Source organism: Mustela nigripes, chromosome 14 (genome assembly GCF_022355385.1).
Source record: "Mustela nigripes isolate SB6536 chromosome 14, MUSNIG.SB6536, whole genome shotgun sequence".
NCBI classification, from domain to species: domain Eukaryota; kingdom Metazoa; phylum Chordata; class Mammalia; order Carnivora; family Mustelidae; genus Mustela; species Mustela nigripes.
The window spans coordinates 51666092-51692587 of NC_081570.1; the positions used below are offsets into that span (position 1 = coordinate 51666092).

Sequence of the window (26496 nt, forward strand, 5' to 3'; positions counted from 1 at the left end):
CATTCACATATCTTGTCAGATTATCCTATTATTTATAAAAATAGATTAAATGTAATTTCAAAAACACCTCCAAAGCTCATGTCCTTATTTTCTTCATAGACAGTATCAAATTTGATAATATAAATAAAATGTTTCCATCTGAACAAAACAGTGAAATTTAACAAGGCTAACCTTTATTAGAATGGTGAAAGCCTACCTTAGTTTAAAATGCCCTTAAGGAATTCATAGCTGTCAAGATGATACAATCCTATAAGAAAAAAATATTTTTTTCAGAAAACAGTTCAAAGTAAGTTGTCACAGTATATGATGTAGAATAAATGCTGAATCAAATGAAATTAAAGAACCTAAAGCTTTATTTTACCTTACAAATAGCTTTGGAGTTATAAATTCTCATTTCAACATCTTACCAATTTGCCCAATTCTCTTTCAGAATGTACATTTAAGAATTTAGGATAAAAAGTGCCAAAAAGACTTTATTATTATTATGTATGCTTATGCTTTGTTAAAATTATTTCTCTTTGGTGACTGATTCTACAATACCGAGGGCAGGACTATCTATGTTTGCCTTGTTCATTACTGTATCCCCAGTGCTAGAAAAGGGCCTGGCTCATCATAGGCATTCAGTAAATATTAAATGGATGAGGCACGGAAGGGGATCATAATTTTTTTCCTAAATTTTATTTATTTATTTGACAAAGAAAGAGAGATCACAAGTAGGCAGAGAGGCAGACAGGGCGAGGTGGGGGAGCAGGGTCCAGGCCGAGCAGAGAGCCCAATGCGGGGCTCGATCCCAGAACCCTGAGATCATGACCCGAGCTGAAGGCAGTGGCCTAAATCACTGAGCCACCCAGGTGCCTCAAAGGAGATCATGATTTATAAGGATTTGAAAATATTTAAATTCCTTTAAAAAATTCTTAGAGTGGCATTTATTTTTACTCATTCATTGAACATGCATTGTGGGCCTTCTATCAGGTTATATACTAGGCTCTGGGGCTATAATACAGAGATATGAGCTTTGTTTGTTTGCCAAGGAGGAGCCCAGGAGCCCTGTAACTGGACAATTACAATACACTACAATACTACAGCATAATACATTTATAAACATTTAGACAAGTGTTGTAGAAGGCCAGAAGAAGCAATTTAGTTTTACCTAGGCAAGCTGGGTAAAGTTACACAGAGGATGTGACATCTGAGGCTGACCTTAAAGAATGAGCAGGAATTTACTAGACAGAGATGGAAGAAAGAGCAATCAAGGTGGAGAGAGAAGCAGTAGAGAGGTCTGGAGTCCACAAAGAGAGAGATTCCAGAGGGCTGAAGTCACATGGTGGGAACATATGCATTCAAATGTCTTTCCTCCTGCATGAGGTCTGAGCTGGAGGAAAAATCACCTAATACTTTTTACAGAAGTCCTGCTTTTAACTATATAATTAGCTATATGACACCATAAATACCTGCTATATTATTTTATATATGTGTTTAATACATAAACCACTTAGAAAATTTATCTAACTCCTTTCTGAGGCGCATTTCTGACTACTCTAAGAGTTAAAATGGGGGAAAAAAATGTTCACCTGTCAGGTGACATAAAACCAATTTCTACTAAATGTGCCAGAATAATTTTTCTCCACCTCAAGAATGGTTAGTCTTCAGTCTGTTCATTACTGTCTTTTTATAGTATTTTTATTTAATAAAACCTATTAAGACTACCATACAAATCTCTTTACTTATGCTTTTATCTTTTAACTGATCAATTTTTATATTGCTGACATCCCTTCTTCACCATTTGCTCATTTAAAAATTCATAGTATGTGAGATATGTCTCTGGAGAAAATGTCTATAAAATTTGTTACAGCTGGCAAATGTGTATGAGTCAGTGATAGCACATGACTAAATGCTTCACAGAAAATAAAATTTGTTTCTGTAGTAAGCAGAACTGTTTAAATGTTATTTATTTTTATGTTTCAAAGAAAATATATTGTGAAGTGCTGCATTGATTTAATACGCAACAATGTCTGTGTACATGCTGTAGAAGGAAAATTTATGAAACCTTTGCACAACTCCTTTAATTGAATTTTCCAAATCTCTCACCACACACAAATAATCAATATCTTCTGCAGAGAAAACCAGTCAGAATTATTACAGTCTTTCGTTTCAATTTTGTTGTCATCAGCACATACAGAGCACCTGGATATTCGTAATGTCTGATAGCAAGTTATTTACACCTCTTAAACACATAATTGCTATTAAGTTAGTTCAAATCTATGGTTTAATTTTTTTAACTGATTATTTAAAAGATTAAAATGATCATACTTCTAAAGAGGTATACAAAAATTCAAATTGCAGAAGAAATTATTTAAAAGGCTTTGAAAAGTAATAGATCAGTTTGTTTTTTCTTAAATTCTAGACAAATCTCAAGTAAGCAGTCAAAATATATCCCCCAAACAGTGATGAATAGTGTAAGACAGGGGCATTAACATTATTAATAGGAAAGGTATGAACCACATACAACATACATGGTAGGTGAATTCTGAGAAAGAGCTAAGGACTATAGTTGTAGATTAATGTAGATCTAGGTCACCAAAACTAGTATCTCCATTTTTTTTTTATCTCCAGATAAACCAAGAACATTAAGGCACAGGAAGGAATTTTTGTTGTTTCTTCTAAAACTCATCATGTCTCGACTTCAAACTTAGTACTTTTAAAACTGAAGTATTTAAAAAATGTTAATGTTTAATGTTAAGATATAAAAAACAAAAAGGGTAGTAGTTTTCTAGGGAGTAAAATTATTTGGCCAATATGATAAATACTTTTTCAAGATTGAGTGGGGGAAAGAACAACGTATTTTTAAGTTAAAAAATACTTCCGTGGGTGGTTAGAATGAAAAGGCCATATCAAACTATTTTATAGTCTTAGAACAAAAAGAGTTTAAAATTTGTCCTGTAGTCCAAGAATTTGAAAACTTAAAATCCTATGACCCAGATGTATTTTACAATGTAAGACAGTAAGGTAGCTAAAGAAAACAGAAATGTTATAGTTTGTGCTTTTCTTTTGAAGGCCACAGCTAGAAATTCTGAAATATTTTGTATTACAAATAGCTGAGACAATCAACTTTTTTGAACAATGTAAAGTTCAGATGGTTACATTTCATTTCAAATATGCATACTGCAACCTACACAATTATTCTCAAAACAGATAAAATATGTTTTGGACTAAAGCTAAGTGTCTAGATTGCATATCTTGGCAACTGTTCTACAATTTGCTTACATTCTTTTCAAAAACATTTTGTTTACTGGAAGTACTGGTCATAGGCAAACAATGATGGTATTTTTTAATATTTCCAGAAAAAAATGAAAATACTAAGTACTATATAATACCATCTATTGACTTAGGAATATTTGTATCAAGTTGTTTTAAGTAGAGGTTGATTATGTAAAGTAAATAAATTTCATGCCTTACCATGTGATGATAATGTGACATTCCATCTGTATCAACCCATTGAATGGCCATGTTTTATATCTTCAGCATAACAAATTAAGAATAATTATGAAAATTCACATCTAAATCTAACAGAAAAAGGACCTTTCATCTCATTATTTTTCTAAGAGTCATAAAGCCAATATTATTAAGGAAAGTGAAGTCAGGCTTACTTCCTAAGTAACTGAAAAAAGAGAGAAAGCTTTCCTTTGTTTAAGAAATTTGTATTTAGCAGGGGAGAGCCTCTTTTATTCATATACTCTATCAAAGCATTCCCTGATTTGCAATGTCCAGTTCTTTTTAAAACTATGTAAATCTCAGTGTACCTTTTCATGTTATTGTATACATTTTAATTTCCCCTGAATGTTACATAAAAGCTTAAGAATGTGTGTCAGATGTCTATTTATTTAAAACACTAGCATGTTATTTTCACAGTTATACTGCTCGGCCGGTAATATAGACTGCAACTGATGCTAAAACAAGTTAGCAGTGACATGCAAAAACAAATAGAACTACAGGACCAACATGAAGAGTCCCAACAGCATAAATGTTGGAATTTTCCTGATACCGTCTACTTTAACTATTCTAGGAAAATTTTATGAGAATCTGAAGGACATTGTTTTGATCATGAAACAAGTAATTTGTTATTTTCATTAAGTACCTAATAAAACAAATCTCATACATATTATGGGAGTTATTTTTATATTATATAATTTCTAATATTAAAAAGATACCCCAAACATTTTAAATTTTAAACAATTCTGGATAACAGCACAGTAAAAGAAAGAAGTAAAGGAGAAATTTCTATAAAAAGTTGAAGGTTGGATCCCCAAATAAGGAACATCTAAAGCAAATTAGTTTGAGATGTCAAAAATACTAGCAAAGTCCTTGTCAAATGAAGGTATAAATAAAAAAGGTTGGAAGTTATGAACTCAGCAAAAAAAAATTGTACGTGTATAAATGTGTTGATGTACATCATCTTTAATCAAAAACAAAACAAAACCACCAAAATAAAAAAATACATATATTATGAACCAAAGAGAGAAGAAGGGAAAACACTCAGTAAAAACACTCAAACTCAAATTATAAAGGAAGTAAGCTTCAAAAGATTTTTCAGGCAACAGCACTTAAAAAAAATTAGTTGAAAAGGGGTGCTTGGGTAGCTCAGTGGGTTAAAGCCTCTGCCTTCAGCTCAGGTCATGATCCCAGGGTCCCGGGATCAAGCCATGCATTGGGCTCTCTGCTTAGTAGGGACCCTGCTTCTCCCTCTCTCTCTGCCTGCCTCTCTGCCTACTTGTGATCTCTCTCTCTCTGTCAAATAAACAAATAAAATCTTAAAAAAAAAATTAGTTGAAAAACGAATGAAGATCTGAATACCTTGGGAAATATAAAAGCTAATGCAGCTCTTGCCAAGATACAGAAATGGAAGATGACATATATTCTAGTATATATTTTTATAGCTATTATACATTTTATTTATCTAAATTCAGTTTTCATTAAAATTTTTTTTTCAAAGATTTTATTTATTTGTTTGGCAGAGAGATAGCACAAGTAAGCAAAGCGGCAGTCAGAGGGAGAGAGAGAAGCAGGCTCTCCTGAGCAGGGAGCAGGATCTGGGGCTTGATCCCAAGACTCTGGAACCATGACCTGAGCCAAAGGCAGCCACCAACAAACTGAGCCACCCAGGTGCCCCTCAGTTTTCATTTAAACCACAACAAATAATCAGTGCTAATTAGACATTTTAAAACATGATTTAGTCATAAGAATCTCCTTTATGCATGAGCAAACAGTCCTTAGGGAAAACTTGGTAATGGGCAAGTCAGTTCCAATGCCTAAAATACTAGAAAATAGTTTTGAGGCTGGTCATGCATAAACACACAAAGGATTGGTATATACTAGGTAACTGAAAGGAGATAATTTTTAACACATGGAATATAACTTCAAAATCTTAATAAATATTTAGGGAAGGCAACAATACTTTTGGAAAACTTTTTCTCATTATTAAAGTGACAATTCACTTATTTATTCTACAATTTTCCCTTCCTCATTTCTCAAAATTTAGTGAAAGTCAACTCTGTAAAGCCTAATTCTAGTCAATTCTAGAAAATTACAGACTGAAAAAAATTCACACCACCAGCACATAATATATAGAAGAAAGATTTCCTCTGCTTTGGAAATAGTAAACATTTTAATTTACCCTTATGATCCTCTAAAACTTGTCAAGTTAAAAGAGACTGAAACCCAGCTACACATTATAAGCCAGTTTCACAGTATAGAAGAGATTTCCTAAATATATAGAATATATATAGAAATATAGAAATATAGAAGCCTTTCCTAAAAGCTAACTTCATAGTCTTAAAATTCTTGGGATCATAGTGAAAGTTAGCTGCTCTACTGAATGGCTCAGGAAACCTGCTCAGCTCTCTTCCCACATGAGCCCTGGAGGAATCCTGCCAGGGCTAGTGCCCTGCATTACCCAGGTGGCCTTCAGAAGGAACAGGGAATCCCAGCACTTTCCAGTGCAAACTCATCACTGGCTTGTAAAAGATCCTAAATGCAGTCTAATATACTACACTGGCTGAAGTGGTTTCAGTTATGCCTCATATGTTTGAATCTAAACACTGGGATGACTAGACGACTGCATTTGTTGTAGGAAGAGGGAACATGGAACAATGAGAAAAACCATACTACTTGAGGTTAGACTAGTCTTTAATTGCAATCTCTACTCTGACACTTAAGTAGTAGTGTCTTTGGGCAAGTAACAACATTTTTTGTCTTTGTTCCTTATCTATAATGACAATGATAATATCTTGCAAAGTTGCTACAAAGATCTGCTCGCTGATCCTAGTACATAGTAATTACTGGTCCATTACTATAAATGGTAGTCATTGGTAACTCAAAAATGGTAGACTAAAACATGGCTACCCGTTTAAAGGCCAATCTCCACTTGCAGAGATTGCAAAATGGCATTCATGTCAGTAATACTAAAATGATCTCTCTTAAGTTGGTCTAAAGGTTTTAATAGTTTATAGTCCATGATCATTTTGCTTACTGAGGTATGGATGTGCATGTGTTATGCGAAAACCTGCTAATTTAGTTTCCCATACTGTGAAACGCTCAGAGGCATATGAGTTCACAGTAGATCAAACATCATTAATGATCTGAAAGTTTTCAGAACACTGGTTACAAAGTAACTTTTTATGCTCTGTGTAATCCTAATTCACCATTAAAAGTTGCTATATATTAATGCTTTGTTCTCCCTATTTGTCTATATTCTCAAGAACTTTTAATAAAAAGACAAAATTTAAATCTTACACTGAACATTGTATTTCAAAAAGTTATTTTAAAAGTTTAATCATCAGGGAAGTTATCTTATCAGACATGGTCTGTCAAATTCAGTATAAGGTTTGCAAATGAGATTTATGATCTTTTAAAAAGATCACACTAAGAAAAGGACTCATGATGACTGGTTTTTGATAATGAAATGAGATGAAAGGATTTTTTTATATAAATGAAAACACAATTCTTTACCTTTGTTGGGAAGTCCTGAACTCTTCTTTTCAAGCAGTTTTTGTTCTGTTACTTTTATCACTAAAAAACAAAAACCCCAAAACCAAAAAACAAAACAAAACAAACAAACAAACAAAAACAAAAACCCAACAAAAAAAAAACTCACATTAAGAATTAGCATGGCATATGAATAATTTCTCATCCTGGGATAACTTCATGAGAAAAAAATAATTTGAAGTAATATACACAGGTATCAAGTACAAAATGCAATACCTTATTATATCCTATATTTAAAGAATAAGCATCAGATTTTTAAAAAGTCTGGTTATCAGTTTGCAAGGCATATTCTTTTCCTTCATATTCAACAAGAATCCCTAAAGTAACATATCCTGGCAAAAGATATATATATATATGGCTTCTTATTCTCTAAATAATATGTCCATTACATGTTCAGTAATGCCATATATAAAAAATTCTATCAGATTTAAATTTGGGAAAATTAGGTTTATCTCTAAAACTGAACACATTAGCATCTATATTTACATTTACAAATAAGGAATGGAGAGATACCATTGAAAACTCATGAATTTTTCTTACTTAGTTCTTTCATTTTCTGCATTTCTCTTTGTAAGAAACATGATGCATGTGAGACACCAAGGAGATTTTCAAGCTCTCTACTGCCCTCCAAAGCCTAAAAAAAAAGACATCTTAAATAAGTTAAGTTCTCTACAAATATAATATTACTGACAAGTCTAGTGAAAATATAGTTTATGGTTTCTTTCATCTGAAAAGCTTAAAATCTGTGGTGGGAAATTTAATTTTTTTTGGCAGGTCAAGTACTGCAAGCTTTAAAATGTGAAAAAGTCACATATTACTAAAATATTATAGTTAATTCATGTTCCTATAAGAAAAATTCCCATGAAAAGGAAATTAGACATATTCCCTGCGAATTCATTTCTGGATTGAATTCTCCAAGCTGGGGCTTCTTTCCTATTTTCCTTTTTCTTTTTTTAAGATTTTATTTATTTATTTGACAGAGAGAGAGAGATCACAAATAGGCAGAGAGACGGACAGAGAGAGAGATGAGGAGAAGCAGGCTCCCTGCTGAGCAGAGAGCCCCATGCGGGACTCGATCCCAGGCCCCTGGGATCATGACCTGAGCCAAAGGTAGAGGCTTAACCCACTGAGCCACCTAGGCGCCCCCCTATTTTCCTTTTTCAATTGAGGTAACAGACATATGAAAAATTACATGCCCCAAAGGGCGGGGGGGGAAGCTAACCTGTAGACTGCTTAAATTTTGCATTATTTCCATGATTTCTTCTGATGATTTCTCAACTTTAACTAGCAACACCATGAATCTATGAATGAAAAAAAAATTACCAAGATCAAGCATTTAAACATAGTAAGTCATTTTCACACCTTTAATTCTTTTTAAAAGATCTTAAATTCAGTTTTCTAATCCTTTTCTTTACAAGGTGGTAAAAGATGTAAATGTTCCTCCTTCATTCTTTCATCTCTTTATAAACACAACATATATTCTCAGTCATCCTGCTGTAGGCGTTTTTGCTTTCTTTCATTCCCACTGAACAGGGGGAGAGGATGTGAAATGGAGTTAATTGGCTTGCTCTTTTCTCCACAGTACCACTCTGAGAACCCTAATTTTTTTTTTTTCTTAAAGATTTTATCTATTTATTTGACAGACAGAGATCACAAGTAGGCAGAGAGGCAGGCAGAGAGAGAGAGAGGAGGAAGCAGGCTCTCCGCGGAGCAGACAGCCCGATGCGGGGCTTGATCCCAGGACTCTGGGATCATGACCCGAGCCAAAGGCAGAGGCTTTAACCCACTGAGCCACCCAGGGGCCCCTGAGAACCCTAATTTTACCACTCTCCTTATTTATCTTGATCTAAGTCTATGAGTCAGTGTTACCCAGTGATTTTTTTTTTTTTAATAAAAAATAAGATATGGAGCGCCTGGGTGGCTCAGTGCGTTAAAGCCCATGACCGTGGGGTCCTGGGATCGAGCCCTGCATCGGGCTCTCTGCTCCGTGGGGAGCCTGCTTCCTCCTCTCTCTCTGCCTGCCTCTCTGCCTACTTGTGATTTCTGTCTGTCAAATAAATAAATAAAATCTTAAAAATAAAAAAAAAGATTTATGGCTTAATAAATTTCAGTGTGGGGGTGCCTAGGTGGCTCAGTGGGTTAAGCCTCTGACTTTGGCTCAGGTCATGATCTCGGGGTCCTGGGACTGAGCCCCACATGAGGCTCTCTGTTCAGTGGGGAGCCTGGTTCCCCCTATCTCTCTGACTGCCTCTTTGCCTACTTGTGATCTCTCTGTGTCAAATAAATAAATAAATAAAATCTTTAAAAAAATAAACAAATAAATAAATTTCAGTGTGATAAAGATTATAAAGGTATTCTTTTAAATTTCAAAACAAAGAAAACTTCATTTGTAATCTTACCTCCTGAACATATCGCTAGTTAGCATATTAGCGTATAGGAAAAATTTTTAGGTTCTTTTTTTGAAACAATTTATATGACTTTATATCATACTTTCCTAAATATAATATTACATATATATTTTTTGGCCACATCACCCATAGATTTGTAATTTTCAAGGCTGTGTAATACTGTACCTAGTAAACATACCAAAGATGATTTAATCGTTCCCTTATTGTTCTAGTTTTAGTGTCTGTTCCAATTTTATAATCTATATCAGTGCAGTCTGATATAAAATGTAAGCCACATATGTAATTTAAAATTTTCCAGTAGCCATACTAAAAGAAGTAAAAAGAAACAAGTGAAATTTATTTTAATAATATATTTTAATTAATATATCCAAAGTATTATCATTTCAAGTATCATCAATAAAAATTATTCATGAGCTATTTTATGCTTTTTTTCAAAATCCAGTGTGTACTTTATACTTACAGCACATCTCATTTCGGACTAGTCACATTTCAGAGGCTCATGTGTGACTGGCTAGTGACTAATGTTTCAGAGATCACAGATCTGTACTGTTGATTTTATGAAAAGAAGCCAGAAATTATATTTAAATGCTTTCAAAACCATATCAGTGTTATCCATTAACATTTCTGTACTATTAAAAATAAGACTAACATGATATGTTAAGTTTTCATACACAATGAATATGTACAGTATGTTTCATCCAAGTAAAATATATGAGGTATGTAAGCAAGGAATGGAGAAACAGCATTTAGGCAAAACCTAAAACTTAGGTGAGGAAAATGGAATTGCAGGTGATCTTTTTTCTTTAAACGTTTTCCCTTATTATCATGTATTTCTATGAAGAATCACCTGTCAGAGGTCTTACTTGCTTAGTACCTGAACCTCAGTTTAAAAGATAGTGTCATAAAGGAATTCCAGGTACTTCCATTGAGCTCCAAAAGTCTCAAGGAGCAAGTGGGTTTAAATGATTCCCACCCAGGGCTGGGAACCTCTAGCTTCCCCTAATGTTTTATCAACGTTATTCACTGCCTCACAGGGGCAATGCTGGGGCAAATGAGCTATTTCACCATGAGAAGCAATGCTAAGGGCTCTTCACCTTGCACTCTTTTCCTGGGAGGACTGAAGTGATAGTCTCTCTACACCATCTTACCCACCACACTTTGAAGAACAGATGATATACCTTGTTGACCCTTATGGAATTATGTGGGAAGAGTGGGTCCTACAGGGCTGCCACTTGAATGACTCCAAGGAGCCTGTTAAGATAGATTAAGATGGGAATGGTGCTCCCAGGAGTTGTGCATGTAGCATCTCCAAAGGACCTGTTAATAATTCTGTTTCTCAAGTTAAAATAGTTATTGAGGGCCTCAGCTAGGCAAACTGTTTTTGACAATGTTGGAGAGCCGTATGGCCTGAGTATCAAATAACTCGGGAAACTGTTTTCAGAATATCCTTCACATGCTTGAGCTGCTTTCTCAGGGAAACTTGTCTTCCAGTAGTCTAGTAGATAATCCATCATCCTTTTCATTTTTATTTCATTTTTTTAAATTTTTATTTTAATTTTTAAGTAAACTCTATGCCTAACATGGGCCTCAAACTCAGGATCCTGAGATCAAGAGTCAAATGCTCCACTGACTGAGCCAGCCAGCCCATTTTTATTTTAATCTCCTTTCCTCTCCTTTTACTTCTTTCTGAAGGAAATCAACTCCTCCCATCTTGATAGCAACAAGTTTCATGGAATGGGTACATACACACGCACATATTTCAAATCATCACATTATACACTTTAAATATATACAAATTTATTTGTCAATTACGTTTTTAAAAAGTTGGGGATAGTTACAAAAAGAACAAAAGCCCCTTAACCTTCTGCCACACACATGTCCTTCTAATCTGTAATCCTGGATTTCCTACCTATTTGGATTCTTCACTCTCTGGCCTAAACTGTGAGTGCTACAGAAATCTAACAGCAGTATTGATGGTCAATATTACAAGTATATGATTTGCTGGGCCCTTGATACTGCTTAATGCTTTTACTTAATTTAAGGAACATTCTTTTATTCCCCACAAACCACTTCTCAAAATAATGGTCTAAACACAAACTCTGTTCCTCCACACTGAAATTAAACCTTTATATTCAGATTTTTGCCTTACTACTCTGTTGGTACCATATTCTCTCAAAGGCTACAATAAACTCTTAGTTAATTCCATTTCTAATAATTTACATCAAAGTCACTACCTATAAGAGATGTATTTGTATATAATCTCAAGAAACCTGAAAGTTATATGTACATTACAAGGACAGAATCCTCAGGGTTTTCTTTGTCCTCTTAATAATATGTCTTATAGAGAAAAAGGTAAATTGGTCACAGAACCTCTACTTATCTGATTATTTTGAATGATGATAGCTGGACTGTAATGATGAAATACATTGCTAAGTTTTTTTTTTTTTAACTCTTTCTGAAGTCAAAGCATGGTACTTGCTACTTTTTACAAGCTCTATCTTAATCTTTAAAATCACACTCTGGGGACGCCTGGGTGGCTCAGTTGGTTAAGCCACTGCCTTCGGCTCAGGTCATGATCCCAGGGTCCTGGGATCGAGTCCCACATCGGGCTCCTTGCTCAGTGGGGAGCCTGCTTCTCTCTCTGCCTCTGCCTGCCACTCTGCCTGCTTGTGTTCTCCCACTCTCTCTCTCTCTCTAACAAATAAATAAATAAAATCTTTAAAAAAATAAAATAAAATAAAATAAAATCACACTCTGTGATAAACATTATCTATACGATTTTACAGATATGGAAACTGAAACAAATTAATTATTCAGAGTTACATAATAAGGAACACAGTCATTGTGCATTCTTTGGAATTTTCTATATAGCACCATGTTGTCTGCAAACAGAGACAGTTTTATCTTTTGTTTTCTTTCTTCTTCCCTTCCCTCCGTCCTTCTAATTACTCTGATTAGAATTTCCTGTAAACTGTTGAGTACTAGTGGTGAAAATGGGCATGCCCATCTTGTTATCGATCTTTGGGGGAAGGTTTTCATTCTTCCATGTCAAAAATTTTGAACAGTTGAAAGGTAAGTCTCTTGTCAATATTGGTTTCTCTTTTAGTCTTTATGTACCTACAGAATACAGGCATGACTTTATTTTCATTTTAAGTTTTTGATAACCATGTTCAACTAACTCACCCTTAGAGACTGGGTGATTTAAGAAGATTTAAGAAGAAAATGATCCATAAATCCGATTCTTGTTGCATTACTGAATGCTTAAAATATAATAAACACTAACTCAGACTTAGAATTCTTTTTTTCCCCCAGACTTAGAATTCTGGACAGCGGCTACCTGTCACAATTAACTGCATTCATAACAAACAAATAAAAAGCCCAGTTCTAGCATAATTCTTTATTTTATTTTTAAAAGATTTTGGAGCGCCTGGGTGACTCAGTGGGTTAGGGCTCCTGCCTTCGGCTCAGGTCATGATCCCAGGGTCCTGGTATTGAGCCCCGCATTGGGCTCTCTGCTTGGCAGGGAGACTGCTTCCTCCTTTCTGCCTGACTCTCTGCCTGCTTGTGATCTCTATCTGTCAAATAAATAAGTAATAAAAAAAATAATAATAAAATAAAATAAAAGATTTTATTTATTTATTGACAGAGAGAGAGAGAGAGGCAGAGAGGAAGGTGGAGGGGGGGGGAATGCAGGCTCCCTGCTGAGCAGAGAGCCCGGTATGGGGCTTGATCCCAGGACCCCAAGATCACAACCTGAGGCAAAGCAGAGGCTTGACCCACTGAGCCACCCAGGCACCTCTCTAGCATAATTCTTTACAATTAGAAAGATTTTATTTGGATTAGTGTAGAAATTTTTTAAAAATCTAAAATAAATTACTTTTTATCTACAAGAGAATAAGCCAATGGCTAAAAATAACCTTTATACAACAGGAGAAACTTTTGTGGTGATGGGAATGTCCTATATCTTGGTGGTGGTGAATCTACACATGTGATAAAGTTACACAGAACTAAGAACACACACACACAACACCAAGTGCATGTAAAACTTCAGAAATCTGAATAAAAACCAGTGGACTGTGGCAATGTCAATTTTCTGGTTGTGATACTGTCCCACAGTTTTGCAAGATGTTATCATGTCAGTAAAGTGGGAAATGGTTACACATGATCTATTTTACTTCTCACAATGGCATGTGAATCTACAATCTGAAAATTAAAAGTTTAATGGAAGTAAACCCTGCAGAAGGATAGTCACCATTACTGCATTTTCATAGCAGTGACAGTAGCCAGCAGCAAACTGCCAAGAGGAAGAAAAGCTAATGGCAGTGAATTATATAATATATTTTCCTTTCAGAATATAAAGGATATGGAACTTCACATAAAATATTAATGTGTAGGTGTTTGTTTATAAATGAGTTTTATTGACATGTCACTAACTGCTTGTTTTCTGGGTAAAAAATTTTAAGCCTAGAATAAGGAACTATATTTTCCTGTTGGAAGAATTCTTATATTTAAAACTTGCCAAACTGATTAACAGGGTGTCATTTTAGGACTATGAATACATAATTGAAAAACAAAAAGTATAAAAGAGTATATATTATACACCATCTTCATATAAAAAGGGAAATCAGAAAAAATAAATGAAACAACCTAATTTTATAAAAATAAACACAAGAAAGGTAAACCAGAAATTAACGAATTTGGTTACCTACAGGGAGTAGATAGAAAGAATGGGGCAGCGAGAGACACGTCTCTGAATATACTTTTTTGTAAAGTTTTGGCTTTTGGAACCATGTTAATGTTTTACATCGTTAAAAAAATTAAATCAGAAGCTCCTGGATGGCTCAGTCGTTAAGTGTCTGCCTTCAGCTCAGGTCATGTTCGCAGGGTCCTGGGATTGAGCCCTGCATCAGGCTCCCTGCTCAGCAGGAAGCCTGCTTCTCCCTCTCCTACTTTCCCTGCTCATATTCCCTCTCTCGCTGTGTCTCTCTCTGTCAAATAAATAAAATCTTTTAAAAAAATTAAAAAGGATGAGAGAAAAAAGATTAAAATTGAATACAAATAGAAACAAGAGAACCTAACTACTTCAGGTGAATAACTAATTCTTCAAAGAACTAACCCAAGTGATGTGGAGAAAATGGAACCATTTTTCCCATGTTTGATGGGAATACAAACTGGGGCAGCCACTGTAGAAAACGGCATGGAGGTCCCTCAGAAAGTTAAAAGTAGAACTACCCTACTATCCAGTAATCACACCACTGGGTATTTACCCCCCAAATACAAAAACACTAATTCAAAGGGATACATGCACCTCTATGATTACTGCAGCACTATTTACAATAGCCAAATTATGGAAGCAGCCCAAGTGTCCATCAATTGATGAACTGGGTAAAGAAGATGTGATACATACACATACACATACACAAACACACTGGAATATTATTCAGCCATAAAAAAGAATGAAATCTTGCCATTTGCAACAATGTGAATGGACTTAGGTAGGTACTGTATTTCACTCGTACCTGGAATTTAAGAAATAAATGAGCAAAGAAGACAAACCAATAAGCAGATTCTTTTTTTAAAATGTTTTAAAGATTTTTAAAAATTTTGTTTGTAAAAAAAAAAAAAGTAAATAAAATTTTGTTTGTTAGAGAGAGCACTAGGGAGCACAAGCTGGGGGAGTGGCACACAGGGGAGAAGCAGGTTCCCCACTGAGCAAGGAGCCTGAGTTGGAACTTGATCCCAAGACCCTGGGATCATGACCTGAGCCAAAGGCAGACTGCTTAACTGACTGAGCCACCCAAGCATTCCCCAAGAAACAGGGGATTTTTTTTTTAATGATTTTATTTATTTATTTGACAGAGAGAGATCACAAGTAGGCAGAGAGGCAGGCAGTGAGAGAGAGAGAGAGAGAGAGAGAGGAGGAAGCAGGCTCCCTGCTGAGCAGAGAGCTCGATGTAGGACTCGATCCCAGGACCCTGAGATCGTGACCTGAGCTGAAGTCAGCGGCTTACCACTGAGCCACCCATGCATCCTAAGAAACAGATTCTTAATGACAGAGAACAAACTGATGGTTACCAGAGGGGAGCTGTGTGTGTTTGTGTGGGGGGGGAATGGGTGAAATGGGTGATGAGGATTAATGTGTACAATTATCATGCTGAATACTGAGTAATGTTTCGAATTGCTGAATCACTGTATTTTACACCTGAAACTAATATAGCGCTGTTAACTACACTGGAATTAAAATAGAAAACAATATTAAAAGAGAACTAATCCACATAGTTCTGAACATAGTAATTTGTCTATATACTATCAAATTAAAGACAAAAAAGACTGCAAACAAATCTTGAATGCTTTGCAAGCTGGTTTTTAATAGCACTATGAGTGTAGGAATTCCAAAACTATTTTGTGTAAGATTAAGCAAATATGAAAATATATTGCTGCTATTAGGAGCCAAAGATCTACTGTCTCTGAGAAAGGCTGCAAACGTGGAAAGGGGAAAGCTAGGAAAAACCCTTTATCACTATAAACCCATGAATTTTAAAAAGGCTGACTAATAGAAGGAACGATGGAGTTCAAAAATCACCACTGTATAACCACTTCAGTACTATTTGACTTTGTAAGGTTCCCGTAGTAGGTGCGCACCATTTAATTCTTTGAAGAGCTCAATAGAACAAAAAGTGGAGGAAGGGAGGATTGGTTCCCAGCCTGTTTATTTTTTTTAATTGTTTTATTTTTTAAATTTCTTTTATTTTTTAGAGAGAGAACAAGAGAGCAAGCATGGAGGGGAGGGGTAGGGGGAGAGGGAAAGAGTGAATCTCAAGCAGGCTCCATGGCCAGCATGAGGCTCTATCTCATGACCCTGAGAACATGACCTGAAGTGAAATGAAGAGTTGGACCCTAAAGGCATTGAGCTACCCAGGCAACTCCCCCTACTTGCTTGTTTGAATTGGGACATTGCTCTTCTGCTCTCTTTTTTTTTTTTTTAATTTTATTTATTTATTTGACAGAGAGAGATCACAAGTAGACAGAGAGGCAGGCAGAGAGAGAGAGAGAGAGAGAGAGGAGGAAGCAGGCTCCCTGCTGAGCAGAGAGCCCCATGCGGGACTCGATCCCAGGACCCCGAGATCATGACCTGAGCCGAAGGCAGCGGCTTAACCCACTGAGCCACCCAGGCGCCCCGCTCTTCTGCTCTTAAACTAGGATTTACACCATCAGTTTCCCTGGTTGTCAGGCCTCTGGACTTGAACTTGAATTACACCACTGGCTTTCTTAGGTCTCAAGCTTGCAGATGGTAGATGGTAGGACTTAGCCTCTCTAATTGCATGAGTCAATTCTTCACAATCAATCTATCTCTATATATGCAAATATATATATATACACACACACATATATATATAAACTCATCATCAGTATTTTTAAATCATTTTTTTAAAGATTACTTATTTTAGAGAGAGAACATGTGTGCGCGTGCAAGTGGGGGGAAGGGTAAAGGTAGAGGGAGAGAGAATCTCCAGCAGACTCCCTGCTGAGCACAGAGCCCAATGGGCTTAATCCCACAACTGTGAGATTATAATCTGGGCTGAAATCAAGAGTTGGATGCTTAACCAACTGAGCCACCAAAGCATCCCAATACATTTTAATTATTAATAACAATTACATCAATGCCATTTTATTATCAACTGTTATATTTTATTAATACTATATTATTATTATATTATTACATGTATATGTCTCTGCACTTGGTTCTGTTTCTCTGGACAACCCTAACTTACACAATTTCCAAAACAAAATATAAAATGCTATATTGGGGTGCCTGGGTGGGTCAGTTCTTAGGTGTCTGCCTTTGGCTCAGGTCATGTTCCCAGAGTCCTGGGATCAAGCCCCATATTGGGCTCCCTGCTTGGCAGGAAGCCTGCTTCTCCCTCTCCAGCTCCCCTGTGCTTGTGTTCCCTCTCTCACTCTATCATAAATAAATAAAATCTAAAAATAAATTAAAAAATAAAATGTTATATCATTTAAAACTGATGTATACATGTGAAGTGTTCAATTTAATTTCAGGTTTTCAAAAATCAAGGCTTTAGAATGGGTTTACAAGATAATAGAAGAAATCCAAACAAATGGAACAAATGAAGAACCCATTATTAAAGCTAGTAAAATGGCTTTATTGACTGGGATTGACTCATTATATAATGAGTGCAAAAAAAAAAATCAGCAAGCCTATTTTTATCTTTTGTAAAATATCCTGGGCTTGTCCTTAAGTTCACTAATTCTAATATCAAGTAATGGAATGATACACATAAGTAACAGGGATCTTTAGAACTAAATATTAAGAGAAATTAAATAAATACAGGCAAATCCCTAAATGATTCATAACAAGGGTTCTTGTTCCCTTGCTACTTGAAAGCTCACTGCTACAAGAGCTATTGTTAAAAATCTGGCACTGTAAGCAAATCGATGGGTTCAGAAGAATTAAGGAAGGGATAAAAGTATAAAAAGTCAGAATAGCGTAAGGGGGGCTGATTGGGCAGAAAGCAAGGTTAAGTTTTGCTTTTTTATGTGGTATTCTGTTGTCCAAAAAATTTTCCTCCTTCACTGCCTACTTTTATTCCTAAGTTTGTTATACTTCCTATAATTATATCAGAAGTTCATTTGGTTTAGCAGGTATCTGCTTTAATTTATTTAATTTTTAAAACTTAAATTCAATTAATTAACATATAGTATATTATTAGTTTCAGAGACAGAGTTCAATGATTCATCAGTTTACACAACACCCATGTATCTGCTTTCAAATATAAAATCATACGTTTCAAAATGTGTTACTTGCCACTTGCTCTCACTGTATATCCTTTTGTAAAATTTCTTTTTCTGTGTGTATACATTGCCAATTAAAAAATACATGAAATAAGTTAAACAAAAAGAGAATTCTTTCCCTTTTTGGGGAAAGATTTTTAATTTTTTTTTTTTTTTTAGGGAGAGCATCAGTGGGAGGAGAAGCAAATCTGAAGGAGCCTCCATGCTGAAGGGAGCTCAATGCAGGGTTTCATGACCCCGAGATCATGACCTAAGCTGAAACCAGGAGTTGGATGTTTAACCAACTGAGCCACCTGGGAACCCAAAGAACGCTTTCCTCTTAATATCTGGTTGCAATGGGTTTCACTGAGGAAATGGGAACTTTGCTAGGGGAAGGAAGGAGTAGTAATTTACAACAAAAATACTTGTGGGACAGGGAAAATGAAAATATTTGGAGCTGGGGGAGTGTGGCTAGGAAAAGCATCTAGTAAAAGCAAATAAAGGAGATATGATGGTAGATGTAGGAGATGCCAAACAAAGAAATTTCTTTGTGAAACATTTCTCTTTGTCCTTGTCATACTCTAAATGGCATTCAATTTTTGCATACTTTACTCTAGACTAGTACCGATTAATACTATAGTTCAGCTACATTATGAAAAAAGAAACAGACTTCTGGGGTCATAACCACTAGTTACAACACTATTTATATGGAAAATGCATTCTGAATTCCACTTAAATGAGTAAAAAATTTTTGAAACATAACTTATAACTTATTTCTAAGTTTGGCAAAGTATATTAACTTACAACATAAAGCCATAAGCTCCCAATTTCATTTTTATCCCACCCATCATATTGCATAGCACAAACACAACATAGCTGAAAGGGTCAATGAGCTGAACATAAGAACTACTTTGAAAATTTAACCCTCTCTTCTGGTTAATTCAATTTTCCAGCCTCGGTGGATAGATATAACTATTCTTCCTAGAATATACAGAAGTAGGTTTTTGTAAATACTATCTTCATTCAAGGCAGCATTGGCTGGCCAGTATGAAAATAGTTGGGTGCTGGGATATAAGCATGCTGGGTTCCTCTGGATCACTTACTCTGCTGGCTTCATTCACTGTGTTCCTAGCTCTTGAACCAGCTCTTTGTTAGGCACTATGTTCCCAGACGAGGGATTACTTTTCCATCCATATAAAATCTGAAAAGGTTGTTTTTCCCCAGATTTATCTTAAGTGGGTCTCTTATTCATGGACTGGGAAGCTGTGCTCAATGAATATTAAAATTAAGATCTCACAGGGGCACCTGAGTGGCTCAGTCAGTTGAGTGTTCAACTCTTGGTTTTCTCTTAGGTCATGATTTCACGGTCCTGAAATTGAGCCCTGCATGGGCTCTGCACTTAGTGGGGAGTTTGCTTGAGATTTTCTCTTTCCCTCTCCCACTCCTCAGCCAACTTGCACTCTCTCTTTCTCTCAAATGAAGAAATATTTTTAAAAAGTTAAGATATCACATATCATGATCACATGAACCCTTCAAAATGCATCACAAAATATTTTACTTCTTTAAAAAAGAATATATCGACTCAGGTATAAACTATTTTTTAATTTTTGCAAATAAGTTATTTCTCTTACATTATTACTTTAAGAAATATGACTCTTTTCTTTCAAGACATGTATTTATTATTTCAAAAATAATAAACTTACTCATCATTGTCCTTTGTTGTAGATTTCTTCCTTTTGGTTAAACTGAGGTGACTCAATTTTTTCCTCTTTCCTATATACATAGAGTAAAAAGAAGAACTTAAAGTTAAGGGGGAAATTGTCAAATTTTAAATAGAATTTAGATCACGAAACTTTAGATAGAGAATAAAAAGGTAGACTAATGAAAGAGAAGTAAAGAAAAAGTATCCTAAAATTGGCTATAGAAAAGAAAAATCACTATTATGAATAATTTTTCAATAGCTATTTTTTAAAATTTCCCAATATCCCAATACTTTATTCATAATGACTTTATGTAGAAAAAAACGAAACTTTAGAGATAAAGGATACTTTCATCAGATATTTCAATAAACAATATCATCTTAAAGTTTCCAGTTTGTATTATTTCACTCCTATTTTTTGCCTCAAAGTTAACAATGGGTTGGTGATTTTTGTTTTTTAAAGATTTTATTTGTTTATTTGACAGAGAGAGAGATTACAAGTAGGCAGAGAGGCAGGCAGAGAGAGAGGGAGAAGCAGAGAGCTCAATGCACGGCTTGATCCCAGGACCCTGGGATCATGACCTGAGTCAAAGGCAGAGGCTTAACCCACTGAGCCACCCTGGTGCCCCGGTTGGTGATATTTATATCTACAAAACAGTAAGTTTCTAGTGATGTCACAGTAAAATAAATTTGATAAATGTGCCTGACTTTAAAAGCATATTGAAAAAATGCATAATGATTTACTAAATTCTTGGAAAGATCCTGTGTGTGGGGTTGAAAGGTAAATTTGATTTTACAGCCTAGTAGAATATGATGTTTGTACTTATTAGTGGTCAAGTAGATAAATTGTTTAATGAGTTCTCCATTTAGTTGTTGGTTCTACTGTACTTCATGGTACAGTATAACATACACTTCAAACATATTTGATGTATAACAAGTATTTGAGGACATATTAGCAAAAAAACAATCTTTTTTTTTTTAAGGATTTTATTTATTTATTTGACAGACAGAGAACATAAGTAGACAGAGGCAGGCAGATAGAGAGGAAGGGAAGCAGGCCCCCTGCTGAGCAGAGAGCCCGATATGGGACTCGATCCCAGGACCCTGAGATCATGACCCGAGCAGAAGGCAGCGGCCCAACCCACTGAGCCACCCAGGCGCCCAGCAAAAAAATTCTTAATATCTTACATACACTGCCTTTAATAAATGTTTATTGAGTGAATAAGCAAGCAAATAAATGAATAATTGAAACTTTTTACTACTAATGAAGTCCAAAGAAATCATTTTTTAAATGTATAGTTGGTGACAACCTCCTTACACTATGTATTATTATGTTGTTCCATTTGTTTAACAACTGGCACAGGAACTATTACTTAACTCAATGTCCTTATTCTTCACAAAGGAAAAACAGATGAAATAAATTTTATTATTTCATGTAACCCAATATACTCAAAATACTACAATTTTGACACATAATAATATAAAATTATTAGTGAGATCATTCATATTCTCTTTCTCACACTGTCTTTGATACATGGTGCATATTTTATGCTTATAGCACATCTCAGTGCAGATAAGCCACACTCCAAATGCTCTGTGTCTACATGAATTGGAAAGTATAGCTCCATGTACTACTGCAGGAGGATCCGATACTTCTAGATGAAATAACAGGAAGGCAATTTCTTTAAATTTTCAAACATAATTCATTAACATATTAATGTACTGTCTGGAACAGACTTCCCAATGCTGGTTGACACTTTTCCTTCATTTAATTTTTTTTTTAACAGAAGCTGTTTTGTTGTTTGCTTCCTTTTTAAAAAGAATTTTTTATTTTATTTATTCTTTATTATATTATAATCTTTTATTAATATATTTATATTATAATATTAATTAATTAATTAATTAATTAATTTGACAGAGAGAGAGAAATCATAAGTAGGCAGAAAGGCAGACAGAGAGAGACTGGGAAGCCGGCTCCCTGCTGAGCAGAAAGCCTGGTGCAGGCCTCAACCCCAGGACCCTGAGACCATGACCTGAGCTGACGGCAGAGGCTTAACCCACTGAGCCACCCAGGCACCCTTTTCCTTCACTTAATTTTTATTCCATTATTCTTTTTTTTTTTTTTTTTTTTTTAATTTTTTATTTTTTATAAACATATATTTTTATCCCCAGGGGTACAGGTCTGTGAATCACCAGGTTCTTATTACTAGGGGAAAAGCTTACTTAATGTATATTTTCTATTCTCTGATATTTAAAATTTCACTGAGTAAGTTGGTTCAGAAACTGATGAACAATAACTTCCCTCATTGTTACTTTAGATCTTATAGATTCTCTCAAAAAAAACCCCAAAAAACAAACAAACAAAAAAACCAAAAACCAAAAAAAACCCTAAAACTGTATCATAACTAAATTAACTCAAAATAGTCTTTAATTCTAAAAAGAGAAAAAGTTATGATTTAGAGATCTTCCTAAAGTACTGGTTATCTCTCTCATTTTAACTTTTCATTATTTGACTTGTCTCTACCCTTAAATTCCAAATAGTAAGAGTTTATTTAACAAAGCATTAAAGGGAAAAACAGTAACAATATTTTATTTATGACTTTAGAGAACTCTTGAGGAAAAAAAAATTTGTTAAAATCCATCTTTCTTAAAGAAAAAAATCAAGCTGGGTATGAAATCCCCTGATACACATTAAACCTTATTTTCAGAAAATCTTTGCCTAAAGGTTAATACTAATTTCCTGAATTTTGTGCTATGCTGTCTGCATTCAATAAAGGTCCACAATTAAATGTTAAAATTCCTTTGTTCCTTTAACTTGTAATTAATTTTCACATTTTAGTACCATCAGTCAATAAAGTTAGGTGAGAAATAGTAAAAGAATGCTTTATTTGAATTTTCACCAGGTGTTCAATGCCTGATGAAACATTTTTATTATGGTAAGGGGATTAGATATCTTATTCTATAAAATATAATCAATAGCATTAATCTCAATCTTCTTATAGAAGGACTTACATTTCTAATATACTTTTCCAATTGCTAAATAGGAGGAGTTTTATATCTCTAAGAATAACACTTGGATCAGTCAGCAGAGACTATTGGGACTCCAATATATTATTAAGAGTATTCCAGTTACTGGGGTTCCTTGGTGGTCCAGTCGGTTATAGCATCTGACTCTTGATTTTGGTTCAGGTCATGAATTCAGGGTTGTGAGATCCAGCCCTGCATTTGGCTCTGTAACTTGGGATTCTCTCACTCCCTCTCCCTCTGCCCCTCTACCCCCCTAAAAAAAGAAGAAAAAAGAAAGAGTATTCCAGTTACTAATAACTGCTTTCTTTATTTCATTTCATTCTATTAGCAATTAACATACAGTAAACAGCTATAGATTCTATACAGACTTTTTCTTGCTAGGTTATATATAACAAATACTTGTGAATGTAATTTCCTTTAAAGACAGTTTCATAAAACACTGGTGAAATATGTACCATCGCTGAATCTGGGCTACATTCAAAATTGTATTCGGGGGCACCTGGGTGGCTCAGTAAGCCTCTGCCTTTGGCGCAGGTCATGGTCTCAAGGTCCCTGCATGGAGTCCTGCATCAGGCTCTCTGCTTAGTAGGGAGCCTGCTTCCTGCCCCCCCCCACCCCTGCTCTGCCTACCTGTCTACCTACTTGTGATCTCTGTCTGTCAAATAAATAAAATCTTAAAAAAAAAAAGAAAACTACCCTTTAACAAACAAACCAACCAAAATTGTATTTGGACTTTCTGGTAAGGCTCAGGGAGCCCCTTCTCTAACTAATGAAGATAATTTTCAACAGATCATGATGTTTAGAAATATAATCAATGATGTTAATGGTAACAGCTAACACTTAAATAGTATTTTTAGGACCAGGCACTGTTTTAAATGTTACATATATATTGAGGCACCTGGGTGGCTCAGTGGGTTAAAGCCTCTGCCTTTGGCTCGGGTCATGATCCCGGGGTCCGGGGATCGAGCCCCACGTCCGGCTCTCTGCTCAGCAGGGAGCCTGCTTCCTTTCCTCTCTCTCTGCCTCTCTGCCTCCCTGTGATTTCTGTCTGTCAAAATAAATAAAATCTTAAATGTTACATATATAAACTAATCTGCAAAACTCTGCATTGGTCACTCTTATTCCCATTTTACAGGTGAGGAAACAGAGGCACAGAATAGCCACATATCTTATCCAAGGCTCTAAACTAGTAAGTGGCAGAGTTAGGATCCGAGTCCAACATCCAACCCACTGAGCCACTCAGATACCCCGAAATCATGTTATTCTTTTAATTAACCAAATTATTACTATTAAACAAGAGTGGAGAGCAAAGAAATGCTTTAGAGGATCAATTTATGAAAAATAACAATGTTAATGGTTCTTTTTTTAAAATTCAAAATACCTTTATTGAGTCCCATGGAAGAAATGTAATATTCTTAAAATATTACCTATATTATTGAACAGAAAGGTATCAATGAGAAAATTAGAATTGCTTTTTAGCTACTAAAACATTAATATTTGAGAAGTAGAATGGTAAGTTTTAAAATCTTTCATCCGAATTAGATTGTAGACCACATTAAGAAGCATTTGGCCCATATATCTCAAACTGCTCATCATATATTTAAGCTGATAGTAATTTATCAGCTCCTTTGAAATACATATTGTTCCTTTTCCCACTTAAAAAGAAATCAGTCTTGCCAGAGGTCTACCATTTGATTAGTCTTTTCAAAGAAACTGCTTTTGATTTTGTTGCTTTTCTTTATCACTGCCTTGTTTTCTATTTAACACTTTATTTGTATTTAATATCTTTTATCTTTTACTATTTCCTTTCTTGTATTTCTTGGGATTCATTCTATTCTTTTTCCATCCTTCTGAGTTAAATGCTTGGCTTATTAGTTTTCAATCATTCTTCCTTCCTAAATATATGCATTTATAAGTATAAAATTTCCACTAAGGACTGTTTTAGTATAATTCAGTATTTAAAGTTTTCCTCTAAGTTTTTATTGTCATCATCATTCAATTCTAAATATTTTATATATTCCATTATGATTTTTCTGAACAATGAATTATTTAGAAGGTTCTAGGTTTCCAAACACATGGGCTAAAATTTTTAGAGGGCTGCCTTTTTATTATTGATTCCTAACTACACAAAATTTTGGTCAGAGAATGTGACAGCAATTTTAGTATTTTGAGACTCCAGACTGGTTATATTTTTGTAAAAGTTTTTGTAAAACACATGCTTTATCATGTGTTGGGTATTACACTTGTTTGACCACAGCTCATTAGATCACACTTGCTGGCTATGTTCAAATTGTTTATACCCTTCCTAAGTTTTATTAATTTCATCAGTTTCTGAAGGAGGTACTTTAAAATTTACTATAATTAGGGATTTGTGAGTCTCTTCTTGTACTCCTGTCCTATTTCATTATGTTTTGTTTTTGTTTTAGATGCACATAGTTTCAGGAAACTTTTTCTAGTAGTGACTCTTCCTTTCTCTCACTATGAATAGATTCATGTATTTTCAATAGAGCTTTTTTTTGTCTTCACTTCTATTTTTGTCTACATTAATATTCTTACAACAGCTATTAATTTTTTAAAGTCAATATTTGCTTTGTTTTTTTTCTATCCCTTTACATTTAATCATCCTATGTCTTTAAGCCTAAACAATAACGATATTAATAAAAACAGTATGTATTGAAAACTTACTACATGCCAGGCCATGTTCTGAGTGCTTTTTGTATATTACATTATCTAATTCTCACAACAATCCTGAGGTAGAAACTATCATTTTCCCCATTTTTACAGGCAAGTAAATAAAACACACACACACACACACACACGCGCGCATGCACAATTATAAAGTCAGTTAACAGATATTCTTCTGCTCTCTAAAAATTATAAGAATCTTAAAACACTTTAGCTTCTTTTGCTTCCTCATCAGTATTCCATGCTATTATAGTCTATTATTTGTTTTTAACCCCATCTTAAATTGTTTGTCTTTTTTTCTATAGTCAGCAAAATTTGTAGTCACATTTTTTGTATTTGGATTTATAATTAAATTTGCCAACATGTTTGCTAATTTATTTTCTTACCATTGCTCTCTGCATTCCATTCCTTTACCTGAGGCTCAGTTTACTTCTACAAGTACAGGGAGTCTCTCTGAATGATAAATTCTCTCAGACTTTGTCTGAAAAAAAAAATCTTTATTTCATCTTCATTCCTAAATAAAAATATTCATCTGTGATTTTTAGTTGGTATTATTCCACTTCCTGCTGAAGTCTGTTGATATAAATGAAAAGTCTACAATCGGTCTGTCATTTCCTTGGGGGTTATATGTCTTTCCTCTGGTGGCCTTTAAAATTTTCTCTTTGTCTTTGACAATTTGCAATTTTACCATATGACTATGTGTGGATTTGTTTTTATTCATCCTGCTCATACTAAGTATGCTATTCCAATCTGGAAATTCTCATCTTTCCTTAAACTGTGAAATTGAAATTATGAAAAACTGATAGTCCTTTTATCTTAGAATACTGCTTCAGCCCATTTTCTTTA

At 34.7% G+C, this 26496-nt stretch overlaps 1 protein-coding gene across 1 annotated transcript in view; it reads right to left on the minus strand.

Annotated features, from left to right (window-relative positions):
* Positions 1-26496, minus strand: part of ITGB3BP (integrin subunit beta 3 binding protein) — a 70395-nt gene that overhangs the window by 6802 nt on the left and 37097 nt on the right. The window contains exons 4-8 of the mRNA XM_059374976.1: positions 19943-20012; positions 8264-8342; positions 7582-7675; positions 7006-7065; positions 197-247 (exon numbers count right to left, since the gene is read on the minus strand). Of these exons, the coding sequence (XP_059230959.1) occupies positions 198-247; positions 7006-7065; positions 7582-7675; positions 8264-8342; positions 19943-20012 (353 nt within the window). The 3' untranslated portion in view covers position 197. The remainder of the gene's footprint in view (positions 1-196; positions 248-7005; positions 7066-7581; positions 7676-8263; positions 8343-19942; positions 20013-26496) is intronic.